The sequence below is a fragment of the Leucopleurus acutus genome (genome assembly GCF_964270905.1).
Source record: "Leucopleurus acutus genome assembly, chromosome: 2".
NCBI classification, from domain to species: domain Eukaryota; kingdom Metazoa; phylum Chordata; class Mammalia; order Artiodactyla; family Delphinidae; genus Leucopleurus; species Leucopleurus acutus.
The window spans coordinates 168,582,919-168,599,497 of record NC_139143.1 but is presented as its reverse complement, the minus strand read 5'-3'; the positions used below and the strand labels follow the sequence as shown (position 1 = coordinate 168,599,497).

General features: G+C 57.6%; 1 protein-coding gene and 1 pseudogene across 2 annotated transcripts in view; both read right to left on the bottom strand.

Annotated features, from left to right (window-relative positions):
* The window catches only part of COL16A1 (collagen type XVI alpha 1 chain), a gene marked incomplete at its 5' end in the record, with an annotated part of 49,090 nt that extends 36,587 nt beyond the window's left edge, over window positions 1-12,503 (bottom strand). Inside the window, 22 exons of the mRNA XM_082862223.1 lie at window positions 383-493; window positions 997-1,032; window positions 1,174-1,218; window positions 1,839-1,877; window positions 2,056-2,151; window positions 2,236-2,280; window positions 2,636-2,698; window positions 3,072-3,107; window positions 3,204-3,248; window positions 3,350-3,391; window positions 3,661-3,723; window positions 4,821-4,847; window positions 5,841-5,876; window positions 6,424-6,450; window positions 6,751-6,804; window positions 7,613-7,738; window positions 7,918-7,998; window positions 8,617-8,883; window positions 9,194-9,317; window positions 10,194-10,311; window positions 10,419-10,493; window positions 12,431-12,503. Of these exons, the coding sequence (XP_082718349.1) occupies window positions 383-493; window positions 997-1,032; window positions 1,174-1,218; window positions 1,839-1,877; window positions 2,056-2,151; window positions 2,236-2,280; window positions 2,636-2,698; window positions 3,072-3,107; window positions 3,204-3,248; window positions 3,350-3,391; window positions 3,661-3,723; window positions 4,821-4,847; window positions 5,841-5,876; window positions 6,424-6,450; window positions 6,751-6,804; window positions 7,613-7,738; window positions 7,918-7,998; window positions 8,617-8,883; window positions 9,194-9,317; window positions 10,194-10,311; window positions 10,419-10,493; window positions 12,431-12,503 (1,629 nt within the window). The remainder of the gene's footprint in view (window positions 1-382; window positions 494-996; window positions 1,033-1,173; window positions 1,219-1,838; window positions 1,878-2,055; window positions 2,152-2,235; window positions 2,281-2,635; window positions 2,699-3,071; window positions 3,108-3,203; window positions 3,249-3,349; window positions 3,392-3,660; window positions 3,724-4,820; window positions 4,848-5,840; window positions 5,877-6,423; window positions 6,451-6,750; window positions 6,805-7,612; window positions 7,739-7,917; window positions 7,999-8,616; window positions 8,884-9,193; window positions 9,318-10,193; window positions 10,312-10,418; window positions 10,494-12,430) is intronic.
* Window positions 1-16,579, bottom strand: part of LOC309974959 (methylosome protein WDR77-like) — a 462,921-nt pseudogene that overhangs the window by 244,300 nt on the left and 202,042 nt on the right. The gene's annotated exons all lie outside the window — the stretch shown is intronic.

Genomic DNA, 16,579 nt, shown 5'->3' with positions numbered 1-16,579 from the left:
GTGGGGTACAGAGTCCAGCCCAGGACCATAACCCAGCCCTGCCCCCTCCTTTCCTCCACCTCCAGCCAATACCCAATTCCAGGAGGAGGGCACAATCTCACTCACTATAAGGGTTGGCTCCACCCCAGCTTGCCCAAAAGGCATCTTAAGCTTTGGCTGGGAGAACCCTGGTTGGTTGCCATGGAGACCTGGGGTGGCCTTCTAGCCCAGCCCTAAACTCTATGGTTCAGCCCCCACCCCCATGGAGCTAAGAGCCTAGACTCTCTGCCCACACTGTCTCTATGGCCATGAGAAGTTTCCAGCCCCTCTGCCCAACACCTTTCCATGATTATGCCCCCTGGTTTTTTGGTGGAGTCCCACAAGGGCCACCCTGGGCACTCACCCTGGCTGGTGCAGGAACACCCGGTTCTCCCTTGGGCCCTGGCTTTCCAGGGAGCCCCACAAAGTTCTGGAACCCTTCAGGCAGCGCTGGGCACACTTCGCAGGGGTCACCCTAGCAGAAGGGAGAGAGCATGAATGGACAAGTTGGGGCTAAGACCCTGGGAAAGACAAGGAGCTCTAGGCATGGGGTGGGCCAGGGCCAAGTGGACAGCTGGAACACTGAGGGGGCTTTCCATTCAACCGACTCATTCATTCAGCTTACGATTCCTGGACATCAAAAACTACATCCTCAAAAGAAAAAAAAAAAAAAAAACTACATCCTCACAACAAGCCATAAGAAATCACTGTGTCCCATTTAGAAGTATGGCAACTTGGGCAAAGGGAAAAGCTCATTGACTTGCTGTGTTCGTGTGCGTGGTCGAGGTGGGACTTGAACCTGTCTGTGTAACTCCAAAGCCAGGCCCTTTAGTAATCACACGCACATCATAGCAACAAAGAAGGGGTGGGGGTCCCCCCAGGAGGGTCCCAGGCCCAGCGCCCTTGATGCTCAGTGTCACCTTCAGAGAGAGGCTTGCCCTCCCATCCCAACCTGGGGAAACCAAGCCTGGGACTCACCTTCTCTCCCTTCAGCCCTGGAACCCCTGGCTTCCCCTGTTGGAGAAGCAGTGAGCGTTAGTGCCACAGCAGAGAGGGCCCGAGGACCTAGCCCCTCTCTCTCTGGAGGACTTGGTAGACGAGGCCTGGGCATGGTGGGCAGCAGCTCCCCTCCCCCACCAGATTGGGGTCACTCACAGGTTTCCCGCCAGGACCTTCCTTTCCCGGCACTCCGGAGCTGCCCTGTGGTCAGAAGAAGGGTTAAGGGGGAGGCTTCTGGCCGTGACCTCAGCCCGTGCACCCCTTTGCCATCCAGTTCCCTCTCTGGACAGCAGGACAATCTTGCCAAATCTCCCATCTCCTCTCAGTCGGTTTTGTCAACAAACACTCCCTTCCTGTTGCCTGTCCTTCTCCATGTCTAACCCAAGTCCTTCTGGTTGCAAAGGAAGGGAGAACATGAGGCCTCTATGTGCCCCTTCCCCGATGCAGCACATTTGGAGGTGACACGGGTGACCCCAGAGGAACCACAGCAGCAAGACATTTCCAGGGCTTTCTGCTTGTCAAGGCGTAAGGCCCTAAAATGAGCTTGGGCCCTCCAATTAGGCCACTCCGGTCATTACCAGACTTAGGCCTGCCCGTCCCTGTGCCTGCAACCCAGGCCAAGGCTCCCACGTCAGCAAGCACTGGGATGGGGACACTGCCCACTGCGGGGCCCAGCCCCCAGCCCCTTCCCCAACATGCCGGCCACCTCCCTCCTCCCCGCTGCTGTCCCTGCTGCCCCGGCCACCCCGGCCCCATTCTCCTCTCTCCTCCCGCTAAGCAGGGAGCCTCCCGCATGTGCCCCTGCTCCTGCTTGCACTTACCTTGTCTCCCTTGGGGCCTGGAGGGCCACCTGGGTCCCCCTGAGGGCAGAAACAGGGTCAGGCAAGGGCTTCCCAGGGCCCTCACATTACAGTGAGATCCACTCTGGCCCTTTCCCCCAACCAGGCCCCCTGGGACCAAGCCTTACCTCCCCACCCCTGGCCAGGAGGGAGAAGGGTCTCTGAGGAAAAGAGGGCAGAAGGGGCAAGGGGTACTCACCGGGGTCCCAGGAAGTCCTATCCCAGCGGGCCCAGGGAGGCCAGGGGGCCCAGGCTCTCCCGCCAGCCCCTCAGGCCCAACAAAGCCAGGGTCTCCCTGGCACAGAAGGAAGGTGGGTATGAGAGAGCTACCGCCTCAGCCCCATCACCCACTCTTCACCCCTCAGACACCCACACTCACCTTCTGCCCTTTGGGCCCCATGACACAGATCTCTCCTGGCCGGCCCTGTGGGCAGGGGGAGGGTCTAAGAATGGCTGAGGCCTGGCACCTCCCAGGGACAGCAGCCCCACTGGGACGTGTAAATACCCAGCTGCCCACCCTCCCTGCCCTGTCCCAAAGCCTGACTTCACCCAGTGCCCCGAGGTCATTAGATGTTAATGTCAGGACATTGGAGGTCAGGGGCTCCTAGGCTGGGAGTCAGGATGCCCAGGGTCAGGCCCTTTTCTGCCCCCTCCCGGGGCACAGTTCTCCCCTCCCTGGGTCTCTGTTCTGTCTGAGCAGAAGCTTATAGTCCAGCATTTCAGGACCATGTGCTGAGGGGTGTGGGGATCGTGCTGAGGAAGGGTTCCAAGCAGCGTACATCTCGGCCTGGCTTTCCTGGCGAGCCCTTGATGCCTCCGTCTCCCTTGTCGCCTTTCTGGCCCTGAAGAAGGAAGAGGCAAAGTGACTGGCGCTGAGAGAAGGGGCTAGAAGAGCCAGGACTGCTGCATCTGGGGAGGGACAACTGCTCTCTAGATCCGTGGTCTCAGCCTCCCCAGAGATGAAATGGCTTCACAGGAGGGGAGACAACAGGAAGAACTGCCACCAGCCAGGCCACTTGCTCAGGGAGTCTGTGGCTTTTCTCCAGGTCTGGCAGGAATTTGGACAAGGCAGGAGTACTGGGAGGCTTCGGGAGTACTACCAGCTCTGGGCCCAATGACACCATCCCCTAGGATGACTTTGGACACCTCCCTCCTCCTGTCTGTAGGGTTCGCAGACCTCCCTGGCACCCACCCCTCAAAATCCTGGCCCATTACCTTCTGGCCTGTGGAGCCGGGGAGTCCTGAGGGTCCCTGAGATAAGGAGGGGACACAAAAGAGAGGTGAGGAAAGGAGGGGGAGGCTGGCCAGGACCCCGCTGCCCTGCCCTGTCTCTGGTCCCATACTCACCAAGGCTCCCGACACGCCCTTCTCTCCCTTTGGGCCTTCTGCACACTGAACAGGGAGATAAGGTGTTGAGAGGGGCCCAGGGTCATCCCTTCCTCAGGGGCTGACCCCATATTGGCCCTAAAGCAGGCCTTTCCTCCAGGCCTTACCTGAAGCGGGGCGTCCGGGGAGATTCGAACACAGTCATTGCCCTAGAGGTAGGGAGCAAGGGATCAGCCTCCTAGGGGAGCCATCCTAGACCTGTTTTGAGGAGGATGGGCCCAAGAATCCCATAGTCACAGGTGCCCCTAGAAGATACAGGTTTCCGCACACTAACCCCTAGAGAGACCCTGTCCCTCATCCCCTGTTTGGACCAGGCTGCAGGTTTCCATCTGAGATGATGGGATGATGGCTCACACTCCAGCCCAACCCCAGGGCACAGGTGGGAATGTTCTGCCGTGGACATGGCCGGGGCACTTACCCGGGCTCCCTTCTCTCCCTTGGGTCCTGATGGACCAGGCAGGCCCTGCTCACCTTTCTCTCTCTGTGGATGAGACCAAAGCAAGGGCTGGGACCAGAGGAGCACGTGAGAGCCTTGAAGAAGCTCTCCCCATCCTGGTCTTCTCCACGCATCCACCACACACGGGTGTGTAAGTGAGCACAGCCCTGCCCCAACCCCCCCCCCCACGCACACGGCATATGGATTCCATACGCACTCATCCGCCCGTGCCTCCCACCCCGAAAAACCATATCTGGCAAATCCGTAGTTTCAGGCAGAAGGTATCTCTTCTCCCACACTCCAACCCAAGCATGCTAGCTCACACACAGCACACCCAGGGGCACAGGGACACATGTGTGTGGACACACACATGTGCAGTGGAAGACACCCATGATGGTGAGTGTCAGGCTGCCCGAGTTCAAATCCTACCTCCACCGCTTACAAGCGTGTGTCTCAGGGCAAGTTATGTGAACTGTCTGAACCTCAGTTTCTTCATCAATAAAATGGGATTCATGTCAGCACCTACCTCAAGGGGCTGCGGTGAGGAAGAAATGTGACACTGCAGGTGAAGTGTGCACCACTTAGCACGCACACGGAGGTGGCTCCAAGAATGACATTATATACTCACAGGCACACAGGAGTGTGCAATCTCACATTTGCACATCACCCACAAGCTCTGTGATCCTGTCAGGCCCACAGGTATATGGGTTCACACCCCTGCACATGTGCAAACATGTATCCAGAAATGCACGTAGTCACACACACACACACACACAGACACACACACACAAAATCACACCAGTCACCCACGTGGGCACAGCTGGGCCTCGGTTTTCCCTGAAATAAAATGATAGTACCCACCCTGCAAGATGCCTGAGGGGGTTCAGGAAGGTCATGGTGCCAATGGGTGGCCCAGTGCCTGATGCACAGTAGGCCCTCAGAAAAGGGCAGTTCTTAACATCCTCACATCCACACAACCCCCACTCTCTCCAACACACACACACACACACATCTAATCACCCCACATACATGCAGGCTTGGGTAGCCCTGATATATACACACAGCCAAGGGGCTACATGCTGTGAGATGAACTAGCATCACTGAAGAGGGCAGAGGTGGCCTGTTCTCCATCTGGGACTCACCTGGGGGCCAGAGGGACCAATTGTGACCTGAGGGGACAGATGAGAGAGGATGCGATCATCTCAGGGAGGGAGAGGAAAACAGAGGCCCAGAGAGGGCAAGCAGTTTAGCCAGGGTCACACAGGGGTGGCTGAACCAACAGCCCGAACCCCAGCCCCTGCTCTGTCTCCCAGGCCAACCAGCATGCTGATTTTATTTCCCAAAGCTGTCAAACTTACGGAGGGGTTTGACCTACCTTCTCTAACCTGCCTGGCTTTGGCTAGCTCCACCCCGCAGTTGCTAGGATAACATGGCTGCTTGGTTGCCATGGTAACCCCTGCATATCTGGGAACCATCAGCTTTACTGGATTTGGTGGAGGACAGGACGGAAACAGGGGAGGTCAGCAGAGGGGGTACTTCCTGATGTCCCCCAAGGCCAGGGGCTTAGAGCCGAGGGGAGCGGGGGCTGTGCCCTTTGTGGATCAATGCAGAATGTCAACTCAGAATGTCAGGCTGTGGGAAAGTGGTGACTCATACTGCCCACGGAAGAGACGCAGTTGGGTACCAGCTGGGCTCGCACTGAGCCCCTTTCCCTTGTCCTTCTGGACCCCAGAGGGAGGATGGGCCAGGACCAGCTAGAGAGGGATAGGAGGGGAGGCCCTGAGCCAACACGTGGTTTGGGGGGCCATGCTGGGCTGTGCCACCCTGAGCCAGCCGTTCCCCTTCTCTGCCTCTAAGATGACATGGGAAGCCTTCCAAGGAGAGCAGGCCTGAGTCCTTGTGGGGAGGGCCAAGCTGGGGTCAGCACCCAAGGCTCTGATTCTGCCAGCCGCCACCCCGGCCCCATTCCACCCTGGAGGGGCCCTGGCTCGGTGGGACTGCGGGTGTGGGTCAAGCCCAGCTCTGGGGGGCGGGCAGGCAGAGAGTGTGAAAGTGCACAAAGACCCCCTTGTCCTGAACCAGGAAGCCGCCAAGCCAACCTCTAGGCCACGCCCACTCCCAGGCCCCGTCCATCCCACCCAGCACACTCTCTCTTCACTCACGTTGCTCTCCCGGGCACCATGGACACAGGGTGGGCACTGAAAGGGAAGAATGGGCCTGGAGGTCAGGTCTGCGAGCCCAGGACCAGCCCCCTCCACCCCACTGGCCCCCTTACACACACCAAGAGCATCACAGGTGTCTGCGTGGAGCTGAGGAGCATAAAGATGGAAACCCTGCCAAACAGGCCTCGCCCCTCAACTGCCACCGACCCAGAGCCAAGCCATTTCTCAGATGAGGAAACTGAAGCCCAGAGAGGAATAGCAGTGGGCCCTGGGTCACACAGCATGCTGGAGCAGAGTGAGGCCCAGAATCCAGGGTCCCATGGCCAAGGCCTGGGCTCTCTCCAAGATACCCGTGGCCATTTGCTGCCAACTCAGCAGGAGTGCCCAGGGCTGAACACCCCGCTCCTAAGGAGAAGCAGCAGGCAGGCAGGGTCCAGCATCAGGTCCCCAAGGAATGCTGGGAGCTGTGTGGTCATCCCACAACCCCATGCCCAGGCTCCAGGGCACCAAAGCCTTGTCCGAAGGGCTCATGCTGGCACCTTTCCAACCAAGCTCTTTTTGCCAGTCTAGATGGGAGGCTTACCTCATCCACTGCTGTCTCCTGGTGGACCTGGGAAGAGGGAGGGCATGAGAATGGGTGGGGAATGGAGGGGACAAAGCACTGCTTCCAACACCCCTACCCAAGAACCACCAGAAGTGGGTGCCCTAGATAGTGCCAGGTACTGTCTGTCTCACTCCCGTTCATCCTTCCTTCTCAGAGCTGGCACCTACAAATCCTAAGCTCTGTCCAGGAGAGTGGGGGCAGGTGGGAAGAGCATGGGCGGAGAGTCTCTTTCTCAAGGGGTTTACGGAGGGCAGGGAGGGCAGCCTGAGGCCACTGTGGGCTCCTCCGCCCACACACTGTCTCTACCTTTGTTTCGCTCTCTGCCTCCTGGCTGATTCTTCCCGTCAGCTGGGCGTCCACCTGAGCAGACAGAATAAGGGGGGAATCTTGAGGAGGGGGCAGTTCTGGGGCCCACACTAGACAGGGGCCCCCAGGCAGGGGCATGGACCCCTGGGATGCCTCAGCCTGACATCCGGCAGCTCCCAGGTCATCAAGAGCCTGCTCAGGCCCCTGGCACCCCCAACAGGCACCCCCCTTCCTTTTCACCACACCCACGTGATGTCGGAGAAAACAAGACCACGAATCAATGGGATCCTGTGTTCCTGCAGCCAAAAGCTGGGCAAGATGCCCGGCGGGCAGGGAGGCTGCCCTGCCGCGGTGTGGGGCTACGGGAGGCACTGGGCTTCCCTGCCGCCCCTGAAGAACCTAAAGCGGGCAGGGCAGCTGGCCATGGTGCTGGGCATGGAACCAGCCTGGCACTTGCCCGGGCTGAGCCCAGGACAATGAGTGAGCCCCAAGGCAAGCAGTGTGGCACCTGGCCTCTGACCCCAGATATCCCTGTCCTGGAGAAACTGCCTTTGGGTGCCAGCCTGGTCCTTCCCTCACTAGGGTCTGGGACGGTACCAGTGAGGGAGTGGGTAGTACCAGAGCTAGATGGGCACAACTCTCAATGCCAGCAGGCAGGCGGGCACAGGGTATTACAGTGAGCTGTCTCTCTGCCTACCAGAATCCAATAGGGGTGGGAAGCAAAGAAGCAGGGCTTCCAGTGCCCTCCCTGCCCTGGGGCACATGGTCAACTGACCCTGGGGGCAGGCCCCAGTCAGGTCAGGGGAGGGGCAGGCCCACTTGTGCCTGTCTATGCCCATGTCTGCCTGCCCTGCCTACCCACCTTGCTGTTTTGCGGCTCCTCCAGGCAGAAGCAGCGGGTGTAGACCTTGCCCTCAGTCTGTGGATTGATCTCGATGAGCTCATTGCTCTGGGTGTCCCGGCGGGCCTTGGAGGTCTCTGGGGGACACTGCCCAGTGTGGGGGAAGGGTTGGGGTCAGTACAGAAGGCAGACTCCCCCCCCCCACTTCACCCACTCATCATCCTAAGATCTCTAGGCATCACCTTCCTGGTCCTCCGTCTCCAGCACACTGTGTCCCTGGACAGTGCCCCAACCCCTCCCAGCTGTGCTGGGGCCAGGCCACTCACCCCTCCCGGCAAAATCTCACAGCAGCCCTCCTCCAGCACAAGATCCGAGTCACAGTAGATGTGTGCCTGCTGAAGGTCAAACTGCAGGGGACACACAAGTGTCACTTCATTCTAGCAAATAGCTCTGAGTCCTGGCCCCTAATGAGGCACAGAGATGGCTCCATCCCAGAGTTTGCCCTCAGAAGGTTTCCAGTCTGGCCTGGGAGACCATCAAGAATACAGCTGTCACAAAAAGCAAAACAAAACTATACACGAAAGAAAGAGGGAGAGGGGGGAGAAATGTTCACTTTGGCCCAGAGGAAGAGGGGAAGAGGAGATTTCATTCAAGCTGGGCCTTGAGGACCAGTAGATATTCAGCAGGTAGGTATACAAGGAAAAGCATTCCAGGCAGAGGTAACAGCATAGGCAAAGGCTGGTGGTGTGAAAGTATTAGGTGAGATGGATGTCTGGGATGGAATCAACCAGAGCAAAAGCTGCATGGAAAGATGGAACAGAAGATGCTGCTGCAGTCATTTATAGGGACCAGATCATGAAAGACCTTGAATGCCAGGTTAATACATTCAGGCTGCATCTGGAGGTCAATGGGGAACCATGAGGGGATTCTGAGCAAGGGAAAGCCCTGGTCAGATATAGGTTCCCAGGAGCTCACTCAGGCTTCCAGAAAGTAGGAGCAGAGTCCAAGCCTGACCTAGCACTCACCGAGACAGGTTTGCCCTGCTCAGCATCTAAGCCCAGAAAAACATGGCCCACAGGCTGCATGGGTCGCCAGGGCCCCAGAGGCCGGGAGGAGACTGATGTGCAGTCCACATGCACAGAGGCTACGCGTTCAGCCACGCTCAGCATCAGCTTGTGCCAACGCAGGTCAAAGAGCTGGGGCACTGAGAAGATGCAGGACACAAAGTCGCCATCTTGGCCCCGGGCCCGGAACTCCAGGCTCCGCTCTTGGCTGTTGACTTCCAGGGAAATCTGTGTGGAATTGGGAAAGGCAAGGACAGAGAATCAGAGCCCCCCAAGCCACAGCATGACAAAGGTAAGGGCTCTCAAGCTCATTTCACAGGAGGGGAAACTGAGGCCCAGAAAGGGACGAAAGCTGGCTGGGGTCACAGAGCAATACCTCCTAAGAGGATGGGATAGGTGGGGTGGGGGTGGCCTTGAGGGTGGGCACTGGGATGGAGCAGGGAGGCCCCAGAAATCACAAGCTGGGACAGAAGCTGGTATGGACTGGTACTGCTCGATGGCCAGGAGCAATGGGGGTGGAGCGGGGGGGCGGGCTCACCTGCGGGTACCCATTTCCATCGGTCACTTGAAACAAATACCACGTATTCTGGTGGGTGTGTTTCTTCAGCAGTAGTGTCAGCACCAGGGCAAACTCACTGGGGAGGCCCCGAGGGAATACACGTCTGGGGGTAGAGCAGGGAGGGTGCCTTGAGGCTCAGGTAAGAGACCACCTGCTGCCCACCCTGGGCCCTCAGGACTGTTGAACCTACACGAGACACGCACAGGCACACACCTCCAACTGCCACACACATACATATACACATCCATTCATTCTACAGATGTTTCTTGAGGGCCTACTATGTGCCAGTGGTGGGTCTGGCTGCGGGGGGTAACAGGGGTGAAAACACAGAGAAGAGGCCTGTCCTCAGGGAGCCTTCAAGTCTGACGGGGTGATGCGGGAGGTAAGGCCATAAACAAAAAATAGTGCAGATGACTGTTGCACTATTTCATTAGGATTGTGGTAAGTGCTTCCAAGGAATCCAGGATGCCTTGGGGAGAATAACCGGGCCTGGGGCAGGGAAAGAAATACTGAAAAACGATGAACAGGTTCAGCACGACTGGAGCAGCAAGAAAGAAAGGGAACATTTTGGAAGATGAGGCTGGAGAGGTAAACAGGGGCCAGACCACCCAGGGATTGTGGGAGTTTGGACTTCATACGTGTGGGTGCGCGCGCGCGCACACACACACACACACACACACACACACACAGTTCTTGAAGGTTCCCTCCTCCATCCTGGAGTCCTCATGGTGCCCACAGGATGCAGACTTTTCCTCACCCACTGCTAGCCAGAGTTGGGGAAAGGACACAGGGTGGGCCTGCCAGTCCCCTTCTCTCTGCACGCCCTGCAAGGCCCAGGAGTGGAGACCAGGCTGACTCCTGACAGGAAGCAGGATACAATGACCCACGGGTGCCCCTGAGCTTAGGCCCCACATGCAGAGTTGCTGGGAGTGTGGCTGAGGTCAGTACTGATTCCCAGCGGTCACACTGGGGCCTTTACCGCACGGGCTGGGTGACTGAGACCGCTCCCAGTCGCAGGATGAGAGGTCCCTTGGGGTTTCGGATCTTCTTAACGGCAGATATCTTCATGAGGCGGAGTCGGCGGATGAGATTGAAGCCTTTAGGGGAGACAGCAGATGACAAGCTCAGCTGGGCCGGTGAGTGGGGTACTGGCCACTCCAGGAAGATGGTGGAGGGGAGATGACAGGATGAGATGAGCACTCACCAGTCACGTTGGTCAATAAGTCGCTTCTGGGTTCCAACTTGAGTCCTTCTTGCTGTGAAGGTGGGCACCGCTCCCCTGGAAAAGAATTGGCAGTGGGGCATCTGGTGGGCTCAGGCTGAGGTGACTGCACAGCCGGGCTCTTGGGGAGCCTGGGACGGAGCAAGTTCATGTTCCCCACACAGCATCTCTACCCAGGCTCTGCCTTGGGGCTGTTTCACCTTTCGCCTTCTGACCCTGGCTACCCTGGGAGCCAATGCACAGATGGGAAGACTGAGGCCTGGCCCAAGGCTACTAAGTAAGTTCATAGCAGAGCAAGATCAGAATTCCTAGAACCCAAATCTCCCTAGGACCCCCAAGTCAGGGGCCAGGCCAGCAAGAGAATGAAAGAAACTCTGGGCAGGCCTACAGCTCAGATGGGGGTGGAGAGCTGTGTGTATACATGTGCCCCCTCCACAACATACACCCAAGTGGGAGACAGAGGAGCACTTCAGGGGCAAGGAAACGTCGGGTCCATGCACACTGTGTTATATACCAGTGTATGCACATGTCTGCACATGTGTGAGTTGTAGATGCCTGTGCCACCAGGGATGCCATGTGCTGCTGGTACACATGTTCTCAGCAATGGGTAGGGTTCCACTTTCCACAGCCAAAACAGACAAACAGGCCAGACACAAGTCTGAGTCAACAGATTGACTTTTCACCTGGATAACTACATTATGAAACTGTGAGAAAAGACTGAGGGCCTGAGTGGACCACAAGCTCAAGGAACCCACCAGAACCTTGGGGCTCCAGACAGGGTATATTAAGGGGGTAAAGGCTCATGCAGAAGGGGATAGCTTAGTCAGGTCTCCAAAACCCTTAAGGGACAGGTAGGCAGCCATGCGCCTGCCTCTTCTCTAGGGCTGATTGAGCAGAAGTAATGAGAGAGTGCTACAACAGGAGAGATGGAGGCTAGAATCAAAAAAAAAAACCTTTTAATCAATGCAGATGGGGTAGCTGGGACAAGCCGGTGGATACAGCTCCTAGAAGCTGGGCATTGGGATGCCTGGCGGGAAGAAGGAATCCTGGATTCCTAGGCCCAGTGACCCCCCTGGAATCTTTCTCCCCCAGGTTTGTCCAGAAAAACTATCACTGTCTTTAGCATCAGCAGCAGCAAAGGGTGACTCACTCCTTGGCAACGGGCCCAAATTCCTTACAGATGTTGAAATTATCTGCCCCAATCCCCAGGGGACCCGGTGAGGGAGAAGACAGTAAGGCATATATGCAAACATGCAAAAACACATATGTACACACACAACCCACAGACAGTCACATGTACCCCACTCACATCTGCATCTTGGTTTTTCTGCCTCTTTTGGCTGGATTTGGGGTTCTAGGAGTTCTATTTCTGCTCAGACACACAGCCAGAGGGCACCTAGCAGGGCAGGGCAAGTTGCCTGGTCAACTTCCTCTGGCTTTGGGCCCTGGAAAGCTACACTCTTTGTCCCATCCGGCGTCTGGGCCTTGAGGCGGCCCCTTTATCCAAGATCGCCGTGGAGGAGGAGGAGCACGTGGGCTGGAAGATGGATTCTCCACCAGGGCAAGGACTGGAGAGGCCGGGCCCGTTTGGGGATATGCAGCCTCCCTCTGCAGGGAGAGCTTGCTGCCGGCTCCTGCCCACCACGCCGGCCCCACCAGCAGCTGGGGCACAGGTTGGGTTTATGTATTAGGGTGGGTGGTTCTTCCCACACACAGAGACACAGGAGTAGGTACAGATGCACACAGCAACTCTGAGATGTAAACGCAGAGAGGCCCAGAGACACACAAATATGTAGACAGAAACACACATCCTCTCTAGCTCACCTCACACTGGCTCATGCGTGCAAACACCTCAGGCCACTCTGAACCCAGCCTCTGGACTCTCCTATAAATGCCCACGTGACCCAGGCCCGTGGTCACATATGTGCACAGGACCCCACACCTCAGAGAGGCAGCGGCAGGCCTATGGCACTCTGATCCTCACGTCATCTCACCTGTATCTGCCTCGTGGCTGCAGATAACACAGAGACTGAGCAGCCACAAGCCAGGAGCCCAAGATGCCCACATCCTGGTCCAGAGAAGTCGGCCGCAGCCACAGCACCTGAAAACCACAGAGAGCAGGAAGGTGGATTCCTGAGCTCCCAGAGCAGAATTCCACACGTGGGCAAGCAGCGACCGGCCCATGGGGCCCAGGCGCTGGTACTGGGGCTGCAGAAGGTCTAGCCAGGCGTCAGTCCCCCTCAGAGGCCCAACCACAGGCCTCGGGCTAGGATTTGGGCCGAGGTGATATTCAAAATATTTAACCACCGGTATGGCACGGACACCGACCAGCCAGAGCAGGATGCTGGCTGGAGCGCCGAAACCAGGTCCAGACGGCATCTGGCTGCGTCAGTGGACAGTTGCTGGATTGAGGAGAGATCTAGAGGGTCCTGGAAGGCCAGGTCACGCGGGGTAGTGAGGACGCTTGAGGCGGAGGCTATTTGCCAAGACACTTGGAAGTATTTCAGTATTTTATCAGCCTGTGCACTGTATTGGTATATGCTAGCCTGGCACCTGGCTAGCCGCGTCCAGCTCAGCCAGGCGGCCCTGTCTGGCACCCACAAGGTCAGGGGCTGACAGCTGGGCTGAGTCTCCTGGAAGGCATCACAGGGTTGATGAGCCAAGGAAGCCTCCCCCATGGGTGCAGTGGGCGGGAGGACAGGTCAACGGGCTCAGGACCTTGTTGCCAGCCTCCCCTGCTGGTGGACGCTCGTCTTTTAGTTTTATTAAACCCCGATGGATGGGCCCAGATAAACCCATGCGGGCTCAGCAAGCGGCCAGCAGAGCCATACATCATCCAGCCTCCCCCGAGACAGGCAGCTCGCTCACGCACACAGTCATGCATGTGTCAGCATGACACACACAGATACACGGGCACATATACACAGAGACATAGTTGTGCCCGTGTGTGCATACAGTCCTACCTGCACACAGGCATGGTCACAGAGACACATGTTCACGGTACACCTAGACACACCAGCTAGTACATATACACGTGCACACAGCGAGCCTATGACTACCCCTCCATAGGCCCTCCTGTCGGGAAGTTCTTATGCAAGTCTGACCTCATTCCCTCTAGCTGTAAAGGAATTCTGTTTCCCCTCCCTCTGCTCTGGACAGGGAATGAGAGCAGGAAGGACCCCTAGCCTCAATATATTTGGAGATAGGACCCCAATCTCCTTCCTCCTGGGGCAGAACTGCTCCCCCACCCTATTCATCCCCCATTCTGGTGGCATGCACATCCTATCTCTCAAACCCTATCCTGACCTCCCCCTCCTGCCAGTCAGTGGAAGGACTGGCAACTGTGAGAGGCATGTGAATGCACGTGAACGTCAATGTGTTCCCTGTCCCCTTCCTGCTCCTGACCTCTCGACTTCACTCCTCTAGCCCCATCCAGAGCAGGGGGCTCCAGGGATAAGAGAGAAGCTTCCAAGGAGATGACCCCATCCATATATGAAGGCACAGATCTGGGGGCAGGGAGAGTCAGAACTGCAATGGAGGTAGAGCTCATCCTGCTTTAAAGAAGGGGACTGAGGTCCAGAGAGGGGATGCCTCTTGCCCCAGGTCACACAGCAAGTGAGGGGCAGAAGGGACCCTTCAGTCCAGAGGCCCGGGGCAGCCCGCTCCGCCCCCACTTACCGTGGCTGGGGATCCCCGCCACCTCACTGTGTAATCCAGGCAGCCCAACGCAGCCAACCGCGGGAAGCAGGGCCTGGGTTCTTCAGACCCGCTGGAAGCTCCTCGATTACTTCTGGCCGGCCTCGGGTCCCCAGTTTCGCCTGTCCTGAGCTTTTGGGGCTGAATGCTGCCCCGCTCGCATGCCCGCTCGCCTGCCGGGGACTGCCGGCCACTCCGGGTGGGGGAAGAGGGGGAGGCACCAGGGGGCTGGGGACTTGCCAGGGCCGCTAATGGAACACAGCTGGACCCGCCCGCCAGGCAGGAGGAGGGAGGGAGGACCGGGAGGGGTCTCCAGCGGTGGCAGAGGCGGCAGGACGCAAGGCCCACTCCTGGCCTGGCGGCGCTCCCAAGCCCATCCCTCCCACTTGCCCCGCCAGGTAAGCGAGCGAGCAAGGCGGGACCCTGCGTGCCCGGAGTTGCCCTGCAAGGGGCTCTGGCGGCAGGCGGGTGGGCGGGGAGTCCGGCCCTTTAAGAGCTAGGCCTGGAGCTTGAAGGGCCTCCCCTGTGCCACCCCCTTCCCCTTCCCTCGCTCGGCCTCCAGAAGGGTGGCGGGGCTGGGGGGAGGGGAGGATGGAGACCCTCCTCCCCAGCTCCGCAGCACCCGTGACGTGGCTGCTACCCAAGCTTCCTTGGTCAGCTTTTTCCAGTTTCTGAGCCTAACGTTCCCAGTTAGTCTGTTCTCTGACCGTCTGAACTGGGGGGAGGGGGCCCCCTCCAGGAGTTGGGGTGTGTGTGCGCGCCTGGGTGGGTGCTCGCTCGCGAGCTAAATTAACCCCTTCTGCTCTGGACTCAATTCCAGACAAGTGGAACCCAGCGGGTCCCCTTATTCCTACTGACTCCGTGAACTTAGAAGGGCTCAAATCCCTGTCCTCCGCTCTAGCTTTGTGGTTTTGAACTTACTATTTAACTATGACTCCACTTTCTCGTCTGTAAGATGGGATAATGACTGCATATACCTCACATGATTGTGAGCAGGAAACAAGTTAGTCGTAAAAGTGCTTACTAACGGCACAAAAGAGGAGCTCAATAAATATTCACTGTTATTATCATTATTATTGTGAACGCTGGCAGCGGGCGAGGGGGTGAGACTGGACCAGCCCAGCGATGGAGAGGGTGTTGCTTTATACTCAGGAGCCAAGGAACGGAGAGGAATTGAGGTTGGATGAGAGATTGGACTTCTGAGGAGAAGGAAGCAGGTAATGTGTCCAGTTCTGTCCTGAGGCAGGGGGATGATCAAGGTGACCCTCCCAAGGGTCTCCCCTGGAGGCAGCAAACAAATTTCTGGGCCCCAAGGATGAGGAACTATGGAGAAGTAGGTTCAAGAGGCCCTTGAGTGGTAGGAATGCGTGTGGTGGGAGCACCTGGAGTGCCCTGATTGGGGGGGGGGGGGCTTCCTGGAGAAGCAACATGGTGGAGTCATAGCCCTGTGGCCCCATCTAACCAGAGGGGCGGCAGGCCTGGGGTTTCCCGCCTCTGGAGCCCGAGGCGCTGAGTCAGCGGAAACCCGCAACCACGGCCACGGGGACGCTGGCCACTGTGGTCCCTGCGCAGAACTGGCTCAGATGTGGCTATGACAGTGGTGGGGCCTGGGAAGCGCTGAGCTCAGCAGGCGGGAAGTGGAGGGGTGGGGCTTTCTGGGAGCTTTGGCCTGAGGAGTGGGCAGGCACCGGCTCCGCCTGCCCATACGTGCTGCGCCAGTGGCGGGCACTTGGGAATGAATAGACAACACCCATAGGTCAGGCTCTGTGCTAAGAACTTCACATAGGCTAGCTCCTTTCATCCTTGCAACAGCCCCAGAAGGAGAATTCTATGCTTACCCCCATTTTACAGATGGGGAAACCTGGAGCCCAGGAACAACTCAACTTGCCCAAGATCGCATGGTTAGTGGATGGTGGGGCAGGGGCCCATGCCAGCTAGGCTGGACCCACAGCACACGCTCTTAACCACTGTGCCATCCTGGGCAACTCCTATATCCTTCCTCCATTCATACCCCAGACCCTCCCGGGCAGGAGGGGACAGCTGGATGCAGTCTAGAAATGGGCCTATGCCCCTTCCTGCCCCTGACACATACGTGCACCCATCCAGAAGCGTGCAGTTAGATATGTTCTCTCACGACACGTGTATAGACTCCACGTGCATATGTAGACACTTAGGTTCACACAGACACATGCACACACTTGATACTCCTCCACGTAAACAGACACACAGAGACACATGTGTGAGCACAGATGAAGCCACAGAAATATATCCCTGGACGTACTCAAACACAGGTGCATAATTTTCAGAATGCATGCACTTCGCACTGCTTTTACTTAGATATGCACACATGAGACATATGCATGTACACACACACGTGTGTGCACAAACATACACATAGAAATACACACCTGTGCCCACAGGCATAATCTTCATATATGCAAACAGAG